Below are 24,961 nucleotides of genomic sequence, written 5' to 3' on the forward strand. Positions count from 1 at the left end.
CAAATTTGGGTGAAATCGGCTAACCTCATGTTTTTGGTCAAATCCATGGGTCCCTTGCCATATTTTTGGGGTTGTTCTGGCGAGCTTTTCCTATTTGACCACCATCTCGCCCAAAGGCCAATATGTCACAACCTTTCCTGGGAATTTCATCTAAGGTCAGCTCTGTCCAAATGTGTGATCTTCAGGGGCGAAAATGTGAAAGTCTTCTTGGGGTCTCAGTTCTGACTATGCTCTGTATAGATACTCCTTATGATAAGCTGTCTGGAATCACTCTCAGGGTTTCCGGACGGATACACTCACACACACACACACACACACACACACACACACACAGTATAAACTTACCTTGTTCAATTTAGGATCATTAAAGAAACTGAACAAATGTACACATATAAAACGAATTTATTTCAAAGGATATACAAAAAAGGACATTGCAGAGAGATGAGCTAAAAGACAAATGAATCATGATGAGACGTAAGGGGATCAAATTCCATTAAGAGGATTGGATCCCATTTCAAAAGGATTGTATTCCATATTCCCAATACGCACATCTTCGATAATGATATTTCAAAACTCGAATAAAAAAATGTGTATATCGTAATCATATATCTTGACAATATATTACAAAAGATTTTACTTTCTACATAGCCTTGCTCTCGTCCTCCGCCTTGATAAAATCTAAAATAAAGGTAGGTCATTATAGCCTTCGTTTCTATACTGCTATACACTGCCATTATGTCATATACGTCATATATCTGTTATATCACAGTCGCATATACAGCAGCACGATATATTGTTTGCCTTTGGCGTGGTTGCATTTGAAACTCGGTTAAACTATAAGCTATCAAAAGAAACATCATGTAAAAACGGAGCCTTTGTCAGTACGTCTCGCCTGGTACAGCTTTATCAAGTACAGAGTCATGATATACTTAATCGAGATTAAATAAGAGGATCCAGGGACGTCATTGGAGGCTATGAAAGGGTAGGTAGATAATGGATCAATTGTCTGCGTGTGGGACATTTGTTCACCACCGAAGAACAAAAGAAGAAAGTCATTGTCTGCGTGCAGGACATTTGTTCACCACCGAGGAACAAAAAAAAAAGAAAGTCATTGTCTGCGTGCAGGACATTTGTTCACCACCGAAGAACAAAAGAAGAAAATAAGATGAGGGAACAATTGTCCACTGAGGTTGGACAAATTTCATGGAAGGAAAAAAGGCTCCGTCCTCACAAGGCGTTTATTTTGATAGATTTGTCGACAACGGCCAATTTTATACGAAACTATAAACATTTTGGGATAAACAAAAAACGTTTATGATAAAAACTAAAGTATAGTATAAAGGTGGCGGCACACTAGACTAGCATGCTACTTGCTTTTGCTACTTCGTTTGCGTAGAAACAATGTGTCAAACATTTGAATAGGCTTAACTTCTTAGTTCGTCATTCAACGTCTCACTACGGGACGCAAGAGTAATTTGACATTTGGGAAATTGAAAAATTAAATCATCGTAAACAAAGTAGTTTCTACTTACCGAAGTAGCAAAAGCAAGTAGCATGCTAGCAAGAAATGCTTAGTGTGCCGTCACTTTCAGGGAACTATGCTATTGAGGGTACAGATTATAGTAACTTGACGGTAATCTTCAAGATCCTGATGATATTGACCATATCACACGCAACGTTTCTCCATCTCTCTCTTTGTTTTCTGGTATCACAATCATTTTTGATGATAAATATATATATATTTTTTTATTTCTCATGAGAAGCAAAAGAGGTCTGTTGTATATGATGCACAGTAAACCTACTATAATTTCATGACACATTTAACCACAGATATAAACTTCCAACATGTTCCAACACGAGACATTGGTCATTGAACACTAAGACAACAATGTTTACAACGTTTTTATTTATTTATTTCTCCAACAAATGCAGCTCTAAAAGAAAAGTGATGCTTTACTTTGGGCGTACTCTCGCATATATAGGATTTTATGTACACAAACATAACATCATCATAAACACTTTTGGTGCGGTTCCATGATCCATTTATCATTGTCCTAGATTCATGTTTGCTTTTCTTTTCTCGGGGTGAGAGTGGAGGGAGAGTTGGAGGAGTGGGGAGGCCGAGTACAAGAAAATGGAGACTGTTGCTTATGTTTGGCTTGTGTTGGCTATGGAGCGTTCAATATAACATTCGAAGTAGCGAACTCGATCGAAAGACAGGAAAGTACTCATCTCCTTGGGACTGTTTGTAGTTCAATACATTATGCAGAGATGGAGCCACTTTCACGCTGTCCGCGGTAATGGTGAGATTGTTACTACAGATGGCATTAGGAGAAAAAGGAGTTTTAGGATTCTATTTGACACTACATGCTGTGTTTACAAAGTTAATGGTAGTATGTGAATTGAGAATGTAAAAATAAATGCTGGAGACTAAAGGACAATTGTACAAATGAGTGGACAGGTAATGATGAGAATGTTACAGATTTAAGAAATAAAACACTACATGAGATGATTACAAAGTTAATGGCAAAAGTCAGATTGTAGAAATAAACACAGGAGCCTAAAGCTACGATTACATTTGTCAACGGAATGGTTGGATTCCAATGATTCAGTTGGAGTTCGTCGAAGGTTGGAGTGTAACCGTAACTTTAAAGCTACGGTTACATTAGTCAATGGAATGGTTGGATTCCAACGATTTAGTTGGATTTAATCTTAGGTTAGAGGGTATCCAGAGCTCCAACCTTGGACGAAATCCAACCGAATCATTGGAACCCAACCATTCCGTTGACTAGTGTAACCGTAACTAAAGAGACAAATGTAAAAACGAGTTAAAGGTTCAGTCAGGAGATATCCTGGGCAATAGCGTTTGAATAAGAGACATCTTTGGCGTTGGATGAAATGTCGTCTTCAGACTGACGTCACGGCCCTTTGCTGAACACTGCTTGCGAGACCTTATGAGAAGTTTATGCTCACAACGCCGGAGACCTCACGTTGACGCGTTAGTCCTAAGTGATTGTAAAAGGGGTTCTGTACAAAAAACGCTCGTCTATTGAACTTGATTTTTTTAAGAATATATATATATATATATATATATATATATATATATATATATATGACATACATAAAAGACTTTTTCCTAAAAAAAAATAATACAGCCTTTGGTCCGCTCATCTTGAACTTGATTATAAACTGAGTTTCATTTTCTAAATGCTTACAGAAACTTGTTTCATTTTTTACACTAGTTGTCTTTGTCTCGGGCCAGTTTCAACCCCCTCATTCACATCACTATTAACTTTGTTTCTATTAATCTTTTCTCTAGTAACTTAAATTTACCGCAATATATGTACACGATCCTTTTTATGAATAAATTCTAGAAACGTATGACTATTCATCTAGAGCAGTCTCGTTTCACTTGAGTCACTCTCACACCACATTTTCATCTTCACATACTTTTCATATTCATCACTACACTACTCTTGTTTATCATTCTTGTTCCCGTATTGTGTATGTTCACATATGTATACTGGTTTTGGTTTCCTACTGTATGTTTTCCTTTGATCAGCAGCACCAAATTAATGTTACTCAAGCCAATCACATTAACGTCATTCAAATTGTCTCTGCCATCATTCATGACGTATTTCACATAACGCGTCATCATATATCACTTTAAGTGGACACAGTGATTCTTCGTGAAGTGCGAAGACTTTTAGACCACTCTGTCACATCAGCTGTTCGTTCTCGTTTCACTTCCAAAAAAAAAAAGCCTAAAACTCACACAAACACTTGAAGTTTATCTCCAACACTCACAAGTACCCACTTTCGTCCAATACTCGTACAGAGATCTTGAAGTTTTCGTTCAGTACTCGAACTTCTCAAATTGGCCTGAGATCTCGGAAGTTTTCACCCAACACTCAAACTCCTCAACTTTGTCCAGAGATCTTGAAGTTTTTGTCTAAAACTCCTCAAATTTGTCCACAGATCTCAAAGTTTCAAAACATCCCGGCGCTCCCTTTCCGTACACACAGCTCGGACTCTCCCCTCCCGGTGGCCGACATCCAACGGAGTGCCACTCATTGAATTCTTACACGTGAATGGACACCCCTGACCTCTCCTTAGCACTCTGGCACTTCCTCCTCGTGTCACGGTCACACTCAGTCTCGCTCAGCTCGTGGTTGTCCGAGAACCCGACAGGAGGTTCGAGTTTGCTGGTAAAGCTGAAGTACGAACTTCCACGACTACTGGAGGAGGGACTCAGCAGAGTTTGGAAGCCCCGTCGGAGGACACTTTCTCTGTCAGGAGGAGGAAGACGAACGTCATTCAGGAGTTCTGGAAGGGCGTGTCAGAGAACACATGTAGTAGAGGTGTTACCACTACATTTGGTGACCCCGGAGTGACCAAATGTAGTAGAGGTGTTCCTACTACATGTGTGAAGTCTAAAGAGAACCTGATTTTCTCTGATACATTTCTCATGGAAGACTTCACACATCATGTAGTAGGAACACCTCTACTACACACACCCGGGGAACGCAAAAGATAAGGTGGATGCAAATGTCCTCAGAAGACAAAATCAAGGTCTCTGTAAGGAAGGAGAAGAAGATGAAGAAGAGGAGGAACGTCATTTGGGAGTCCTGGAAGGGAGTGTCTAAGAACATACACGGGGAACGCAAAAGATAAGGTGGATGCAAATGTCCTCAGAAGACAAAATCAAGGTCTCTGTAAGGAAGGAGAAGAGGATGAAGAAGAGGAGGAACGTCATTTGGGAGTCCTGGAAGGGAGTGTCTAAGAACACACACGGGGGATGCAAAGGAGAAGAAGGAAACTGCTTTTGAGGATGGAAATACCCCAAGAAGACAAAGTCGATGTGTCTATCTGGTAGAAGGTCATTCGGGAGATGCAAAGGAGAGGAAGGGAACTACTTTGAGGATGCAAATGTCCTGAGGAATTAAAATCGAGGTCTCTGCCAGGAAGAAGAGGAAGATGAAAACAAAGAGGGAGAAAAGATAGTTTATATAGCAAAAGAAACGCCATATGAGGAGGGAGCCATCATTAGTGAGACGTTTCGCTTGTTAGATTTTATCAACTACTTGATAAAAATGTAACAATCGAAAGTTCGTACCAATAAATGGTCCGTTTTTACATGGCGTTTCTTTTAACTTGTCAGCAACTATCAACTGTAAACGATTTAACACAAAAGCATAGTTTCTATGAAGAAAATATATATTCAATACAAAAACTGTAGTTTCTATAGCAACATCGATTTTGAACTCTCCGTACACTTGCCTATTGACATTAAAAAAGAAGGGAGTTACGAAAAATGGATAGATGGCTTACAAGGAGAATAGTGTCACTACACGTATGGCGTAGCCCATAATAATATATGTGGAATTCCTTCGCTTTTTCAATCAATAGGATTTTGTTAAAATAAATGCAGGTAAATGAATAAATGTAGTTAAATATATTACAAGATAAACAAATAAGCAAACCAAAAATAATGAAAAACTGATATAAGAATAAATTAATAAATTATATAAACTGATAGGTATATAAATTAATAAGCCTACAAATACGAAAATATAGATAAAAAGATGAATAAATAGATAAATCAGTGAAGGAATTGAATAAGTTAACAAATAAAAGTAGATATATAGGCAAAGTGATTAGTAAACAAATTGATAGGTGAAATATTAATCAATAAGGAAAATACCTTTAAATAGATAGACAAATAAATATAAAACAGAATGAATTCACAAATAAATGAACAAATGAAAGAAATATATAATATAGACACTATCAGTATTAATATGTGGCCACAAGAACATCCAACTCTGGTCCGAGAAAAATCAGACTCAATATACGGCAACACCTCTGGAGTATTATTGCCATAAAGTGAGCCTATACTTTAAGTTTTGATGTTAGAAAGACCTTCTTTCAAATTATAGGATCTCAGTGTTGCTAGAAAATACTTAAAAACGGAATTGGTTGTGTTAAGCATTGGAGAAGTCTATAAGGTGAATCTACTGTAGAAGGGTATCTAATAGTAAATAGATGTTCATAGTAATGATAAAGAAATACAAAAACAAAAGTAAATAAACTGTATAATGAATCCTTATGATATCTATGCAATATTATACACATACACACACATATATATATATATATATATATATATATATATATATATATATATATTACTTGGACAAAATATAGTAGCACATATGTAAATTATAATCACGAAAAACCCACAGTCGGAATAAAAGGAAACTTAGAAGAAAGTATAACTTCTATATTTCGGCTAATAGCTATAGCCTCTTCAGGAAAGTACTTTCCTGAAGAGGGCTATAGCTATTAGCCGAAATATAGAAGTTATACTTTCTTCTATGTTTCCTTTTATTTCAACTGTGGGTTCTTTGTGATTATACATACATACATACATACCATATATATATATATATATATATATATATATATATATATATATATATATATATATATATACACGAGTATAGGGACACTCATGCAAGACCAAAAGGTGCAATTATGCGAGTACAGCTGAGAGTTTAATGGACTTTGAAAAGGCATAGTACATGGTCACAGGAAAAGTGGTGTCAATTGGGAGAAGTGAAAGTAAAGTAGGGCAGAAAATAGTGCAAGAAGACGGGTGGAAATGTGTAATTGTGTAAATCTTAGACTATACGCCGTGCATATAGAGATTTATCTATTTAGTCCGGGTATATGTAACTAAAGTGCATGTGTATAAATGGGTGTGCGTATTTATCTGTATGCGTATATGTTTATGCATGTACGGATATTTCTATATATGCATGTATATACTGTATGTATATATGCATATAATGTCCTATATATGTATATTCAACAATACATTTTCTTACTTTAAAGTTTTTCTTTGTGGATGATAATTACCAACAACTCCCCTCCCCGCCGCCCATGTGTGTGTGTGTGTGTGTGTGTGTACGCATAAAGGCATGAATGTCCGTCTGCCTTGTGTTGTTTTGAAAAAAACTAAAAACCAATTCACACTGGGTCAATTCTCACCAACTATTTTGAATTGGAATACATAAAAGAAGAATTCGTTTATAGTAAGAACATAAGAATGAAAGAGACTGCAAGAGACCATAAGGCCTACACTAGGCAGTTCCCTAAGAACATCTCAACAACGTGTCTGAGATATGTCTAGGTTTAACTTCTAATTCGTAATTATTTTTTTTTTTTTCAATATACAACAGAAAAGTCATTTGATATTCGGAGATTCGAAAAACGAAAGAATATAATCGAAGTCGTTTCTGCCCAAACGAACTCAAAATAATTGACGATAATTTGCCCCAGTGTGAGGCGTCTGTACGTCAAGTCTCGTAAATCTTTTTTATTAAATATATTTTTTCCTCCCTGAGTTAAATTAATCACTTGGCCTTGAATCCTCAAATGACATACGTGCCTCAGCCTCTGACCTCAAAGCCTCTTTTTGTGACTCTGTGTGCCCTTGAGGCTGTAAATCTGCCTCCATGTGTATTCACCTTGGTCTTTGGATCACGTGCTGGACTCGTGATCGACAGCTATTTCCCTCCTTGAAGAGAGCTCAGAGCTCGTATGATCGATCTATGGGTAATGCTGTGACCTTACACGCACACACACACCCAACTCCCCGCCCACGATAGTTGGAGTAACGACTCGAGGCGCAGTAATACTGAAATTATTTCAGCCCTGGGCAGGATTCAAACCCGGACCGCCGAAGTGAGAGTTGGGGACTCTACCAACCGCGCCACCGAGTCGTGTGTCCGTACGTGTGTGAATATATATGTCCGTGTAAAAAAGTTATATTTGTGTATTTATTTACTGATGTGTAATCGTCTCATTCTTTGGTGTTATAAATGTGTGTGTGTATGTGTGTGTGTGTGTGTGTCTGCGTGTAACACAGGCTTAAGATTACAAACAAATCTAATTAATTTTATAACAGTCCCTAATTAGACATTAATTAGCTGATTAGTCTAATTTTGAACCTTCCACCTGTCTACATATACTGTAAATACACGTATATGCATATACATATGCAAATATATATACATATATAGACATAACCATATACACATACATATATAAATACATATTTAGGTACATATACATACTTATGTACATACAAATGTTTGGTGAAAGTGGCGTAGGGAAATTCCAGAATGGAACAGATGTATTTCATTCTCTAACGTTTATATACATACATATATATATGTATGTATATATATATATATATATATATATATATATATATATATATATATATATGCAGAGGATCATCTGGCGGGTCGTCTTGGAATGGAGCTCGCTGATTGGCTCGCACGGGTCCCTACTATAACCAATCCGGCCGAAGCGCGTGCTAGATTTACCATCCCTTCTTTATGATTAGTTGTTACTGCTAAATTGATGTAATTTACAGATATAGACTAATCAGTGTGTTCCTTTCTAAGACGACGATCCAGATGATCCACTAGACATGTATATGGACAGATACCCGTATCATTTTCTATCTAAAGAAGACTCAGTTGAAAAGTTGGAAAATAAAGTACATCTGCTCCATCCTGGATTTTCCCTACACATCTCTCTCTAACAATTTGTCTTTACACTTGTCGAGACATTCAAATGTATATATCTATACATACATATATATATATATATATATATATATATATATATATATATATATGTGTGTGTGTGTATTTTATACGTATGGATATAGATACATGTGTATATTTGTGTGTTCGTGTGTGTGCAATTGTGTGTATATACTATATAAATACATCCACATATTCACATATCCAAACGGATATACTGTATATGTATGTATATACTTACAAGAATCATGCATAGGTAAATATGCATTGTTATATCTGTATTCAACAGTGTAGGTGAAATTAACATAAATGCATTTCAGTATATTTAAACATAGTGTAAATAAATAACTGAGTGCTGACTGAAGGATACATGCCTTAATATGCTATGTAGGGGTATTAGGTATTAGGATTTGGGTGATAGGTATTTGGCTACAATTCCGTGGCTCGTGTTGTACGTGTTCTTGCATATTTGAGAACGAAAGAACAACCCTGGAATTGTTCATTTTATGTACATAATTTAATAATATCTAATAAACTAAGAGTCCTTCTCCTCTGTACATATACATGTACATACATAATATACATATATATGTGTATATATATATATATATATATATATACATCCATATATGTACATATATATATATATATATATATTCATATATATACAAATATAAATACATATACATACATATACATGTGTATATACAGTATATATACATGTGGAGACGGGCTATTGGACTTTAGGTAGAATCACTGTAAACATAGTCTGTCATTCTCACTTGTCCCGTTTTCTTGGATAGGATCGACGCGGGAGTGTAGGGGAGGGCTCTGTCGATGTACTAGACTCTGTAGCGTGGTAGATAAGGTCTGAAATGATTGTAGAAATAAAAATATAAAAAAATCATTATACTCCTTCAAAGAGAGAAAATCGATGTTATGTCACATACAATGAAGCATAGGAGAAGGTATAAGCGTTGGAAGTATAGTAAGCAATGCAAATGACATGTATATATATATATATATATATACGTACACACAAGTATTATGCATATGTTTATATATGCATGCAGATTTGTGTATTCAACAGTGTACATGTAATGTACAAATAAGCATTTAGTTTTTGTAGACATTGTGTATTATCTATTCCTTGCTTTCTGTCGTGCAGTTCGGTACAGTTGGTAGTCCTGCAGATTCCTGCTCCACACAGGCACCAGCGACACGCAAATTCCTCACCTCCTTCAGAAAATATTATATTTCTCCACTTTGTTTATAAGATAGGAAAATTTTGTTTCAATTATTAGAAAGAGTAGTCATTCTACAATAATTTTCTTTTTAAACTCGATAGAAACTAAGTAATTATGTGGAGTTAAAGTCAAGTAAAAGAAATGATCGGTTGATACACATCTTTACTTACAATATAATCGATGCTTACTGCAATTATTATAACAAGCCTAGATTAAAACATATGATCTCCAACATTAACAACTGAACACGATAGCGCATTTGGATTTCACAAAGAAAGCAATTAGAAATAAAGATTAAGGCTTTTTATAAATATATTGCGTCATGACCCTCGTGGCTCGAGCGAGGGAGGAGAGAGGGATGGCAGTTGCTGATTTTCTCCCTCTTTCTTTTCCTCCTCCTTTCAATTTATTCATTATTTAATCTGTTATGAGAAAGTATTCATTTTCCATCATTCTTACCCGAAACTATTTTCATGTAATGCGAATTTATCAATAATTTGTGGAGACGGTAGGTAGATTGAGTGTAAGAAAAAGTAGAGATATACTTTAAGTAAAACGAATACTTCCTCATATTAATCAAACGATGGATAAAACGGAAGGAAGAAGAGAAGAAGGAAAGGAGTCAACAACAGCGTCATGACGCAAAATATTGATAAAAATCCTTAATTTTGATTTTCTATGACTTTGTGAGATCTGAATGCACCATCGTGTTTAGTAATTTATGTAGGAGAACACATGTTTTATTCTACACTTACCATAATGAATGTAAACATCGATCATAAGTAAAGACGTGAACCAATAATTTCTTTTTCTTGACTTCAACTCCACATAATTACTTAGTTTCTTACCCTGTCGATTAATATATATATATATATATATATATATATATATATATATATATATATATATATATATATATATATATATAATCTATAGAATGACTGCTCTTTCTAATGATTGATACCAAAATTTCCTATCTTATGAACATAGTGGTGTAATATGATATTTTCTGAAGGAGGTGAGGAATTTGCGCGTCCCTGGGGCCTGTGTGGAGCAGAGGTCAGCAGGACTACCAGCTGAGCTGCATGGTAGAAATCGAGTGTAATTTCTTACTGGAATGGAATATATGTTTATGTATACATGCATATATACACATACACATTATAAATATATATATATATATATATATATATATATATACATGTGTGTGTGTGTTTGTACATCTATACTATATATTCATATAATATGAATATACATATATGCACATCGTATATATATATAACTGCATACATGTACTCGTATTTACCTATGAGTGTATATGTGTGTGTTCGTGTATGTCACTGTATGCCAGTTTATTCGCAAAAAAAAAAACGATAATTATGATCCTTTCATCCCGTTCTTCCTCCAGTTTGAGAGCTTTGGTAGCTCCAATTTTTCTCAAAAATTATATCTGATTAATTAATCATTTAATTGATTAATAAAATAATTTAATTGTTTATATTTATTCATTTTATATATCTTAATTTAATTACTTATTGGATTATTTATGTATTTATTTAGTTTTTCATTTATTTGTTTTGCTTATTTACTCGATTAAGAATTTATGTATTTCTTTATATATTAATTTATCTATATATTTGTTTATATCTATATTAATTTATCTTTTTATTGCCTAGATTCATTTATTTATATATTTATCTATTTATTCATTTGTTTATTTATTTATTTATTCTTTTTTCGCTCGTTTAAAACTCAGACGGACAAGATGGAAAACACGTTTCCAAGAAGTCCGTCTTCAAACCTTGAGTTTTGTTTTTGTTACGATCCAATGTCGTAACGAGTGTTTTTTTCTACGATGACGTCATTCTTACGTCATTCGCTACGATGACGTCACTCTTCATACCTTCGTCATGAGTAACACCAATTCTTTTCGGCTTGAGTGTTTGGGGGGGGGGAGATCTCGGCTCAAGACGGGGTGTTTATTGATCGAGGGGGACCTCATATGGATACCCCTACGGACCAGTGTCACGTATCATTGTTTTATGATTGGAAAGTAATCTAAAAAAAAAAAAAAAAAAATCGAAGTCACCACCTTTGCCTTAGGTACCGGGAAAGAAAATAAAGGAAAAAAATATGTTTGTGATAGGAGTGACTCCATCGTAAATTAATTTCCAAAGTTCAAAGACGTTTTTACGAGACAGTCCTACCAACCGTAAGAGATGTTTTTCTTTAGTAGCGAAATCAACCTTACCGAATAAGTAAAATAATAATAATAATAATAATAATAAAACGGTTGTATGTGTGTTCGTGTGTATGAATGTGTGTGTGTGTGTGTGTGTGTATGACTGTGTGTGTGTATGAGTGTGTGTGTGTGTGTATGAGTGTGTGTGCGTGTGTATGAGTGTATATGTGTACGAGTGTATATGTGTCTATGAATGTGTATGTGTGTTGTATATGTGCGTGTTTATGTTTATTTTGCATGTGTCTGTGTATATGTGCATGCATAAATAGCAGTGTTTTGATACATTATCACATATGCATGGAGGCCTATATACCTTTAATTTATTCAAGTATATGTCTAGAATACCCTTATATTTAATTTCTATTTTATTTCTTACATATTAAGCATCCTTTCGTAGACAAACATGCCGAGCAAGAGGAGAATTCCAAAGAAATAAAGGTTATAGATGCCGAAAACAAACATCAACAATGTATAAACGAATGAAAAGCGAAAAAAAAACAAGTGAGCATCATCATGTGGTAACGAAGATTAAAACATTCAACATAGATTAACATCACAGATAGAAGGTTAAGGAAGGGTTAACTTGGTTGGATAGTAGTAATGGGTGTAGAAGGGCTATCACATTGGGGCCTTTTTCCTCCGACTGTTGGAGCAAATCGCCGGTGAATTGGAGGTTGAAGGAAAAATAGCCCAATGTGATAATGACTTAATAGAGAATGTGGTTAGGTTTCAAGCTAGCTATTTACGTAATCAGATGAAACCGATTTATGAAGATTTTTTTTCGGATTTAATGATGAAATAGACTGTCGTATGACGGTAATTAGGTACAGATTTTTGGTGATTTAAAGAAGTACAGATTTCAGGAGTGAATCGGGTGAGAGATGGGTGAAGCAGATTTATTAATTTATTTTATTCTTTTATAGAACAAAGAAAATGTTCTATGGGATTATTTAGGTACATATTTAGGAAAAAATAAAGAAGTACAGATTTTAGGAGTGAATCGGATGAGAGATGGGTGAAGCTGATTTATAAAAAAAATTTCGGATTTAATGAAGTAAACTGTCTTATGGAAGTATTTAGGTACATATTTTAGGGGAGATAATCAGGTACAAAATTTAAGTGGGTTAAGGAAGTACAGGTTTTAGGAATGAATCAGATGAGATGGGTAAAGCCGATTTATGAAGATTTTTTATATATATTTATTTATTTTATTTAATGAGAAAAGAATCTTTTGTATGGGAGTCTTTAGGTACAGATTTTAGGTGAATGAAAGAAGAATAGATTTCGTGAGTGAATCTGGTGAGAGATGGGTGAAGCCGATTTATGGAGATTTTTTTTTTTTCGAATTTAATGATCAAACAAACTGTCCTAGGGGGGTAATCAGGTACAGATTTTAAGGGGTTTGATGAAGTACAGATTTCAGGAGTGAATCGGGATGGGTGAAGCCGATTTATAGATTTTTTCTGATTTAATGGAAACTGAAACTGTCCTGTAGGTTTTTCTACCTAATAAATTTAAATAATCGAATTATTTAGAGAAAAGGAAAAATTAAATTAAGGTCCTGTTCACACTGGCGGTTTCAACCGCCGCGATTCCATTATGATGTAAGCTAATGGAGGCGTTTACACACAACCGCGCAACTTCCCCTTGACTATGTGGTACCGCCGCGGTTTCCGCGCGGTCCAAACCGCTAGTGTGAACAGTGCCTCAAGCTACAGTATGGGCATTAAGTACCTGGGCGTGATCTTATATTCTTTGGTTCTTTAATACTTTTGTGTTTGTAGATTTTGTAAGTTTTATGGGTGATATTAATGTTTACAAGACTCGAACTGTTTAGTTGTGTGATCATGTCAATTGGGGGACATCGAGAAAATATACAAAAAGTTTTAGCAAAAATAAATAAATAAATAAATAGATAAATAAATGAAAATAAAAATGAATAAATGAATAGGTAAATGAATAAAATGAATAAATAAATAAATAGATAAACAAGTAAATATATAAACAGATAAAGAATAAGTAGATAAATGAATGAATAATTATATAAATGAAAAATGGTATCCAAGGATATTGTGTCTAAGAAAAGCACTCATGGATGTGGAAAATGTTGCCCCAGAGAATGTGGAAGAATATATACGGAATAATAAGAGGAAAACAGACATGTAAACTTTGTATATATATATATATATATATATATATATATATATATATATATATATGTGTGTATATATATATATATATATATATATATATATATATATATATATATATATATATATCGGAAAACTGTAAACACCAGACTCAATTCAAAGGTTTATTTGCTCGACGTTTCGATTCCCGCCCAGAAATCGTCTTCAGGGTGTGTGATGGGTACAAGATTGTGAACTCAAATATAAATCGTCAGAGTTTACTGTCTTGTACCCATTATATCCCCTGAAGACGATTCCTGAACGGGAATCGAAACGTAGGGGCAAATAAACCCTTCATTTGAGTCTGATGTTTATAGTTTTTCGATGTGGACTCCCAGACTCCAGATCTTCACACACACACACACACACACACACACACACACACACACACACACACACACACACACACACACACACACACACACACACATATATATATATACATATATATATATATATACATATATATATATATATATATATATATATATATATATATATATATATATATATATTCCCAGGTACTTTTTACCCACCCTGTACAATAATGAAGCAAAATTAAAGAGTTATAAAACAAAGAACAAAGAAATTGCATGAAGCACTTTAATATGCTAAAACGTTTTGTGTACTATGATATGGTACATATATTAGCGGCTCTCAACTTGGGTTCCTTATGTAGCTAATAGTCCCTTGGACATTTTAGGAACCCTTGGATTTGAAAAGGGCCCTTAGATTAGATCTCTAGGATGTCCATTATTCCCCTAAATAAGCATATCAGGAAACCCTCAAAGCAAAAAACCAATACTAATTGGTATATGCTCGCTGGCCGAGCGTGTTAGAGCGTCGCTACTTGTGGCGGAGGTCGAGGTGACGGGACCTCGAAACAGCCCCCAGCGAGGTGGACCAAGGGCATGGTTCATTAAATTCCACGCTACAAAATCCTCTGTAAGGGACACCGTCCTATCCTCCTGATAGGGGTGAGGGGGGGGGGGCTCGTGACTTTAAAGCGATTCATCATCATATACCCAAATGTTTTGTTTAGTACGAAAGTACGCACTAGCTTGTTCATAAACAGCAAGGCATAAGCAAGGTTGCTCTCGGTTAAAAAAAGGTGAGGACCTCTGCTACATGTGATGAATAAAAACTCAAACTGGACAACATTGTTCAGTATGAAAGTATGTACCAGGTTGTTTATAAACAGTAAAGTATAAGCAAGATTGTTCTTGGTTAGATAAGTTGATACCCTCTGGTATACGTGAGGAATGAAATCCGTCAAAATGACATTTGAATGTATAAGTTCATTATGAAAGTACGCATTAGGTTGTTTGTAAACAGCAAAGCATAAGCAAGGTTGTTCTTGGTTAAAAAAGTTGAGACCCTCTGGGACAGGTGATGAATGAAAGCTGTCAAACTGGAGAACATTGTTCAGTATGAAAGTACGCACTAAGTTGTTCATAAACAGCAAGGCATAAGCAAGGTTGTTCTTGGTTAATAAGTTGAGAACCTCTGGTATCCGTGAGGAATGAAAGCTGACAAAGTGGACAACATTTGAGTCCACAAGTTCAGCACGAAAGTACGCACTAGCTTGTTCATAAACAGCAAGGCATAAGCAAGGTTGTTCTTGGTTGAAAAAAGGTGAGAATCTCTGGTAAAGGTGAGGGATGAAAACTCAATATGGACAACATTTGAGTGAATAAGTGATCAAAGAAACCGTAGATATGCATGAATATAATCATGTTTATGGAAATGAAGAAAGAGGGAAAATAAAAGGAAGAAATCCTTTTGTACAACGATGCCTTTAAGGATGTTTCCTCTGACTAACGCCAGGCAAGGTCATTCAGTTTATGGCAAAACCACGTGCTCAAAAAGTAAAAAGGAGATCGAAAAACAAAAATATATAAACGGATTCTGAATTCGGGTCACAATCAAAGCCTTTGCACACAAAAAAAGATATCGACAACGGCACATATATGAAAGCTTCCATAAAAAACAAATGAAATTATATTTCTTCTCACGTGGTAGTTACAAAACTGAAACACAAACTGGGTGAGTAATATATATTTCGTTGAATGTGATGGCTTGTTTAGAGTTTATTATTTTCTTCAAGGTATTTTCCGTATACCTTAGAACTGTCTTAGACTTTCTTGGAAGTGTTGCGATAACACCGTCGTAGCTAGACATCATTGCCAGATACGGATTTCGACTCGCTCGAGTCTTCTTCATTGGGGTTGGTGTTTGTGTTCTCAGTTGTTGGTATGTTCCTTTACTCTGTGGTGGTATGGGAAAGCATGGACTGGAAATAAACTCATCTGCTGGGATTCGAACCCCCGCCAGAGCGGAATGCTTCTTTTAAAGCATTCCGCTCTGGCGGGGGTTCGAACTCCAGCAGATGAGATTATTTAAGTCCTCGCTTTATAAAGAATGGACTATGGACTACCAAGAAAAGATCACCGAATCTCGTGGGATCGGTAGTTGTATGAGGGGAAGAGATGTCTGTATGAAAATGAAAAGATAGTTGTGTATGAAAGAGGACTATTGCCCCCGGGAGTTCTTAGGGACATTTATTGCGTGTTGTCGTGGCTTAGGAGGGATAGGCAGAAGAACTTAGAGTTGGAGGCTGACAACAATATCTGTGACTATGAGGGGGCTTTTGGGATATTAATTCAACAATAACCTCAACCAACAAAGTTAGAAAACGAGTAGGTGTCTTAGTCGTAGGAACAGACAGAAACTTGGAATGACTTTTAGTGTTAGGTAAACTGACATGAGAAGATGCAATAGGAGAGAAAGTTAGGAATGAAATAAATTTCAGTAGAGGAAAAAGCTCTTTGCGGAGTTGGGTCGGTTCATATACTGATCCAGTGGGGACACTGGAGTTCGTTTTCACTCCTTATTGGCTGGGCCAGTCATCTTGGCTTCTGATTGGTCCACAGTCGCGCATGCTAGGTAGAGCCCCGCAGTGCCCGGTGTTTGTAGGTTTGGTGTAGATGTTGGTATTGAAGGACTCTTCTTATTATTTGACAAGTACATCCAGCAATGATATTGCTCCTTGGACGCAGTCCTCTGTGGTGAACTTGAGGTCTGATGCATTCTAGAGGCGAGTTCGGAGTTGTTCTGCTTCCGCTCTCGTCTTAGCCTTGATGAAAATTCGGATCTGGCAATGATGAATAACTACGGCGGAGTCATCGCAACACTCCCAAGAGAGTCTTAGACAATTCTAAGGTATAAGGAAAATGCCTTGAAGAAAATAATAAACACTAAGTAAGCCATCACATTCAACGAAATATGTATTGGAGAGAATCTCCTGCCCATATATATATATATATATATATATATATATATATATACATATATATATTATATACATATATATATATATATACATATATATATATACATACATACGCACACACACGTGTGTGTGTGATATGTGTATAGGTGCATATATATCGAAAGAAGAAATATCACATGAACTAAATTAAGCGGTAAAACGTTAACTCATAAAGCATAATAAAGTACAGACAAGAATATTTTATAAGAGGAAAAGAGAGAGGGTAAGTTGAGAGAAGAAATAGTAAAAAGTGAGAGCGGGAGAGAGGAGAGTGAGAGGAAGGGTGCTTAGAGTGTGAGAGAGAGATAGAGAGGGAGAGTGTGAGAGAGAGGGAGACTGGCTGTGGTTATGATGAAAAACTGAAAAAGAATCATGTTTTTGAGACGAAATGGAAGGAGAGAGAGAAAAGGAGATAGAAAAAAAATAAAAACACATAATAAAGACAAAAAATGTGCGTATGGATGGAGTTGGTGTATAAGAAGAAACATGACTTTATAAAAAATAATGATAAATGAATAAATAATAATAATTAATATAATAATTATAATAAACGGAGGTGCATATACGTTCACTGTGACATGGTCGAAGCTACCTAAAGCCTGTGAGGTGATAAAAATAAATAAATATATAAATAAATGAATAAAAGAACACTGATAAATGAAGAACATCTCTCGGAGGTGTTGTGGCACGTTACTCTGGACTTCCGCGTTGGTAGTCCAGGACGATAATTTCTCAAAATACAGATATATTTATAATTGCTAAGATTCTAAATCTAACTAGTTCAACCTTAACATAAGTTTATCTATTTTCAACAAGGTTTAATCACTAACTAGACAACGAGTTAATTCATCTAACATGGTAACTAATATCCGCATTAGCTAATTTGCTATAATTCTAGAATACCAAGTTGGTAGTTATGGGGATTTCTGTAGTTGTGGTAGTGGTAATGGTAGTGTTAGTGGTAGTGTTAGTGGTAGTAATAGTGGTATTTGTAGGGATTTTTGTAGTTTTGGTAGTGGTGGTCGCAGTGGTTGTGGGAGTAGCAATGGTAGTAGTGGTAGTAGAGGTAGTGATAGTGCTGCTGATGGAAGTTGTGGTGGTGGTAGTGGTAGTGGTATTTGTGGTGATTTTTTGTAGTGGTAGTGGTAGTAGCCGTAGTGGTGGTAGTAAAAGTAGTGGTAGTAGTAGTAGTAGTAGTGGTAGTGGTGATGGCAGTGGAAGTGGTGGTGGTTAATGGTAATGATAGTGGCAGTGGTCGTAGCGGTAGAGGTGGTGGTAATGGTAATGATAGTGGTAGTGGTCATGGTAGTGAGAGCGATAGTGGTAATGCTAATAGTAGTTGTAGTGGTATTTGTAGTAGTTGTGATAGTAGCGGTAATGGTAGGGGTAGTAGTGTTAGTTTTAGTGAATTGAAATTATATACATATATATATATGTATATATATATATATATATATATATATATATGGTGGTAGTAGGGTGAGTGGAAACGATAATAGTAATGGTAATAGTAGTGATAGTTGTGGTACTGGTACTGGTAATTGTAATGATAATGGTATTGGTATTATCTATCGCATCATCATTAACCAAATGTATAACAATAATAGTTACATTAGTATTTGAAGAATTTTTTGGGGGATATGACCAAAGAAATAGAATATATAATAAAACAACTGATTGTCTACTTCTGACAGTCTTGACTAATTTTGTTACTAGATGCTCTAGTGGCTTTGTAGAAATATTCTATCATTAAAAAAAAAAAAGATAAAAAATTCAGACATCTTATATATTTGTCATGCAAGGCCTCTCAAAAAACGTGGTCTTTCTTTCAAAAGTATTTTAACGTTGTCGAAAACCGAAAAAATCTAGCATTTGTTTCTTAGAACATTTTATTCCTAAATCAACTAATACATACACCAAGGGCTTTTTCCCCCTGACAAGGGAGGTAGCCAAAGTCAGAGGCATAAATCCATTCCTACCCATTTCATCCCCACAAACTCCACTTCCATTCACCACCCCTCTCTCTATTCTTGGCTCCTCCTGGATGACGGGTCATCCCTGCATCTCGCCAACTGTCCAGCGTCAGAAGCAATGAAGCAAGACACAGCACATCCACAGCAAGGCCGCTTCATTTAATCTGTGACCCCCACCCTCTCCGTCCCTTCATGTAGAAAAAAAGAAAACGGGGAGAAATCCCTTCAGGCTGCGCCAAAATATCATTCACACATAACCACTCCCTAACCCCCATCCCCCACTCACACCCTTCCTCAACAATCATTCCACTCTTTCCCAATGTCCCTTGTACCCCATCCATCCATCTCATCCTCGGCCGTCCCCTCATGTTCATTCCCTACACTTCTGCCTTCCATATCTCTTTTATTAATCTTTCTTCACTCATTCTTTCCATGTGTCCAAACCATCCTAATACTCTTTCATCCACCCTATCTCCCAACTCCCTTTTCACCCCCGCTCTCCTCACCTCCTCGTTTCTCTCTATATCCAACCTAGTAACCCCTACCGTACTTCTCAGGCATTTCACCTCAAACATATTTAATCTCTTCCTCTCTTATGTTCCATGTTTCTGCCCCATACAGTGCTGTCAGCACAATCATCCCTTCATACAATCTCCTATTAGCATCCATTCCCCAATGTCTATTTCTCATTATACTTTTCAATCCCCCAAGGCATTTACTTGTTTCTCTCAATCTACATTCTACCTCCACCTCCACTCCTCATTTTCCCGCCACATTCGCCCCTAAGTATCTAAAGTTGTGCACTTCCTCCAGTCTCTCTCCCTTAATACTCACTTCCAATTTACTGCCATTCTCTCCCCTCGTACACTTCAACACCTTACTTTTACTCACATTTATCTTCAACTTCCTTCTTTCGCACACCTTCCCAAACTTCGTCACTACCTTCCTTAATCCCTTCTCTGATCCTACCACTATCACAGTGTCACTACCTTCCTTAATCCCTTCTCTGATCCTACCACTATCACAGTGTCGTCAGCAAACAACAACTGGCTTATCTCCCGTTTTCTCCCATTTCTTTGACCATCTCCAATCCCATTACCCATGCATCAACATCTTGAACCACCCCATCCATTTATAAATTGAACAGCCATGGCGACATGACACATCCCTGACGAAGTCCCACTTTTACCTCAAACCACTCGCTCTCTCCATTTCTAATTCTAACACAGGCTCTATTACTCTCGTAAAAACTCTTGACTGCTCTTAACAGCTTTCCTCCTATCCCATATATCTGCAATACCTCCCACAGTGCCTTCCTGTTTACCTTGTGATAAGCCTTCTCCAAATCAATGAAAGCACAATAAACATCCTTACATTTTCCTAAAGCTTTTTCACATATCTGCCTTACCACAAAAATCTTATCCTAAACCCACACTGTTCCTCACCAATTAATCCCTCTGTTCCTTTCCTAAGGGAGAGTTTTGATTTAGAGGATTAGGAAAGCCTTCCCAGCTACACTCAACAAAATTGATCCCTCTGAAACTACTACACTCACACTTGTCCCCTTTTCCTTTGTAATGCGGAATTATACAATCACTTCTCCAGCACTCTACCCTCCCTTAGATACACATTAAGCATCCTCACTAGCCAGTCCATTATTACTGTATCTACCTTCTTCAGACAGTCCATATGACACCCATCCAACCCAGGTGCCTTACCTACTCTCATCATTTTAATAACTGCTTTCATCTCATCTCTTCTTATTTCTCTTCCATTTTCCTCATTCATCACTTTCACTTTCTTAGCGCCTCCCACTGTAACTACCTTTCCATTCCTATCCTTCACATTTAGCAATTTCCTAAGATACTCTGCCCATCTTCCTCTTACTGCCGTCTCTTTCATTATTATCATCACTCCATCTGCACCTTTTACCTTTTCTTCTCTACTTGATTCTAATAACTAATAACCTGTTTATGATTACTTTTTTTTTTACAAAGTCCTTTAAGAATGATGTTGAAAACTTAAGAACATAAGAATGAAGGAGGCACCAAGAGACCATACGACCTACATTAGGCCGTTCCATATCCCTTACCCCCTGTCCTCCCTATCCTTAAGGTTATCTCATCTTCTCATAAAACAACCAATTGTTTCACTGCTCACTAATTGGTTACTGAGTCTATTCCATTCGTTAACCATTCTATTGGTAAACCTATTTTCTTCTTAAACCTGAATTCCTACACTAACGTATAGGGAACCACGGCAATGAATTGAATCACTTGTCGACAGATCGAACATAAGGAAAGGTACCACCCTATAAGTCAGGCAGGAGTGAAAGCATACCAAATCCTGCCCAGTACCAAGAAATTACCGAGGAAATTAATAACAAGACCTGACGACAGGCGAATAAAATGGAAACCTCACCCGGGACAAAAGGGATCAAAGCGCCTACACTATCTTCCACACACAAAAGACCAAAGGAGACTGCAAGAGACCATAAGGCCTACACTTGGCAGTTCCATGTCCCTTACCACCTGTCATCCCCATCCATAAAGTTATCTAACCTTTTCTTAAAACGACCGGTAGTTTCAGCGCTCACTAACTACCTGGTTACTAACAAGTCTATTCCATTCGTCGACCGCTCTATTGGTAAACCAGTTCTTGCCTATTTCCTTCTCAAATCTAAATTTGTCCAATTTGAACCCATTACTGCCAGTCCTGCCCTATTGTCTTTATACGATAACCTTGTTCGCGTCACCCTTCTTAAAGCCCTTGATCCACTTGAACACCTCTATTAGATCACCCCACACTCTGTCTTTCCAGAGAGTGTAAGTTAAAGTGCCGAAGCCTATCCATACACACACACTCCTCCGAGAGATGAACAAGACAAATGGTGCTTGAACAATCCGGTGTTCCATTAATGAACAAATTGAAAAAAGTTGCAGAGAAGCCAAATAACTAAAATAAAGTACATACTGGATTGCTGATGACGGCTACGGAAATTCTGTAGTTTATAGGATAAAGAATAAATATGGTAATATAAAGAGAAGGACTATGGAGGTGGGTTGAGATAAAGTGATTATATAGATAAAGAGCTTTCGATTTTTTTTATGGAGATAAGCTAAAGCATTGAAGATAGCAGCATCAAATATATAAGATTAATTCTATTTTCATTATCAAAAATAATTTTTTTGCCGTGATATAAAATTTCATGGAGAAATACACACGAGTGAAGTTCAAAAATGTTGAAAATTCTTGTGAAAATGAAGAAATGGCATATTTACATTCTATTAATAATACAATGTATCTATGGGATCAAGTCTGAACAAGAACAGGGCACTTCACTTTTAGGAGAGAGATATGACGTCATGTGGAGGCTTCCTCGAGTTATGATGCTTTGATCAAATTTGGTCGTAAGTCGAACCAATCAATTGCAGCAATTTTCATATTAGTGAAATGACATGTTCTTGTTTCGACTTTAGATGAGTTGACCTTAAGATATGTTTTTTTCTTTCTCCTGTTTTAGAAGATATCGAAGCCGGGGGAAATTTACTCAATGTTGCCAGATTGGCTGGTTTGTATTTTTAAAATTTCGTAGAGTAACAAAAACTTAATATTTTTTATTTTCTTGAACTTGATTTTATCAATTTTGTCAAGATGATTACTCCAACAAGTACTAAATGTTTTAGTCTCCAACTTATCATCGCTAAGTTAAAACTGACTTTAAACACTGATTTCCTTACAAAAATCACTGATGAGGAATTTGTTCGTATACCGAGTCAATGGCTTTGGCTTCGAGTAGGTTCCAGTCAGGAGAAGAATTCGAAAACAATAGTACTCTTCAACTTTAAATTTGGTATCATGCGGAGGAAATGGGACGAGGGATTTGGTCTTCAACAATGTGTGACTGGTGTATTTGTAAAAAAAATCTAGTCAATATTCAATATGTAAAGGAACTAGTCAATGTTTAAAATGTAAAGAAACTAGGTAATGTGTAGTATGTGTTGTCTATGTTTATATTGAATTTCTAGAAGATCAGATCTAGATTGGTTATGGAATAACTGGTTAGAGAAAACCGAGTTGGCATAATGCATATATTCATATTTAAGTTGCAGTAGTAGGTGTGTGTGTGTGTGTGTGTGTGTGTGTGTGTGTGTGTGTGTGTGTGTGGGCTTGTGCGTGTTATCACCATGGTCTTGGATCACGTGTTGGACTTGTGATCGACAGCTATTATCCTCCCAGATAAGAACTCAGAGCTCAATGATGGTCCGATTTATGGGTAATGCTGTGATCTTATACACACACACACACACACACACATACACACATACACGCACACAAACACGATTTGTCCAACGGTTCGAGTTCCAGATAGCAATGCTACGATGCTCATTTTTCAGCCCCGTGCAGGACTCGAACTAGGATAGCTGAAACAGCGGTCGTGAATGATACCACTACGCCGTCGTGTCAGTTGTATGTTTGCGTGTGTATGTGTGTACGTGTGAGTGCGCAATCCATTCCCCTATGGAAATAAGAGATTTTGGTATTCTTAAAGAAGTCTGAGTTTTTCCATCACTTATATGTATATATATATATATATATATATATATATATATATATATATATGATATATATATATATATGTGTGTGTGTGTGTGTATATATATATATATATATTATATATATATATATATGTATATATATATACATATGTGTGTGTGTGTATTTGTGTGTGTTTGTGTGTGTGTGTGTGCGTATGTGTGTGTGTGTGTAAAAAAGGATTTTTTCTTAATTGGAGGACTAGGAACCTTCTATATATATAACTAGGATGGATGCTAGAAAGCTTAGAAATCCTAAAATAAGAGTGTTGAAGTTCTCTAGAAAAGGCTTAGGAGGATCTGAAGTGGTCAAGAAAAAAATTAATAAAATATTTTGAATAAAAATATTTTGAAATTTTGAATAAATTTTTTTGGAAATTTTGACATTTTTGGGTGTGTAAGTGAAAATCGGAACAACTTTATGAAAATAGACAAGGAATGGAAAACTAAAATGATGGTTGGATAAAACTCATATCCTAGGAACAGGTATGGCTAGATTAGAAGTGGAACGGAGTATTAGAAATAAAAAGGACAAAGTAATGTTTTTTGTCTGGGTCCTTTTTTAGTCTACAGTATGAAAATGGAAATCGTGGCGAGATTGTTAAGAATGAATGAATAAATAAAAATAAATAGATAAAAATAATAATGATAATAATTGTATATATTTTCCAAATAGACTAATTTTGTGGCCGGCATTTTGACCAAAATTAATGTAAAAAAAGGACATAATAATAAGTCGTGACTATAAAAGGACAAGAAAGGT

At 36.0% G+C, this 24,961-nt stretch overlaps 1 protein-coding gene across 7 annotated transcripts in view; it reads right to left on the bottom strand.

Moving 5' to 3' along the window:
* Positions 1-1,138: 1,138 nt before the first annotated feature.
* The window catches only part of LOC143041449 (cell adhesion molecule Dscam2-like), a 201,915-nt gene continuing 178,092 nt past the window's right edge, over positions 1,139-24,961 (bottom strand). For 2 of the 7 annotated variants that reach the window (XM_076213335.1, XM_076213333.1), the window contains exons 35-37: positions 22,577-22,604; positions 9,404-9,491; positions 1,139-4,326 (exon numbers count right to left, since the gene is read on the bottom strand). In XM_076213335.1, coding sequence (XP_076069450.1) covers positions 4,082-4,326; positions 9,404-9,491; positions 22,577-22,604 — 361 coding nt within the window. In that variant the 3' untranslated portion in view covers positions 1,139-4,081. The remainder of the gene's footprint in view (positions 4,327-9,403; positions 9,492-22,576; positions 22,605-24,961) is intronic. The other 5 variants (XR_012967807.1, XM_076213337.1, XM_076213336.1 and 2 more) reach the window with 4 other exon arrangements.

This window comes from Oratosquilla oratoria, chromosome 31 (genome assembly GCF_046742065.1).
Source record: "Oratosquilla oratoria isolate Oo_2021 chromosome 31, ASM4674206v1, whole genome shotgun sequence".
Classification (NCBI taxonomy): Eukaryota; Metazoa; Arthropoda; class Malacostraca; order Stomatopoda; family Squillidae; genus Oratosquilla; species Oratosquilla oratoria.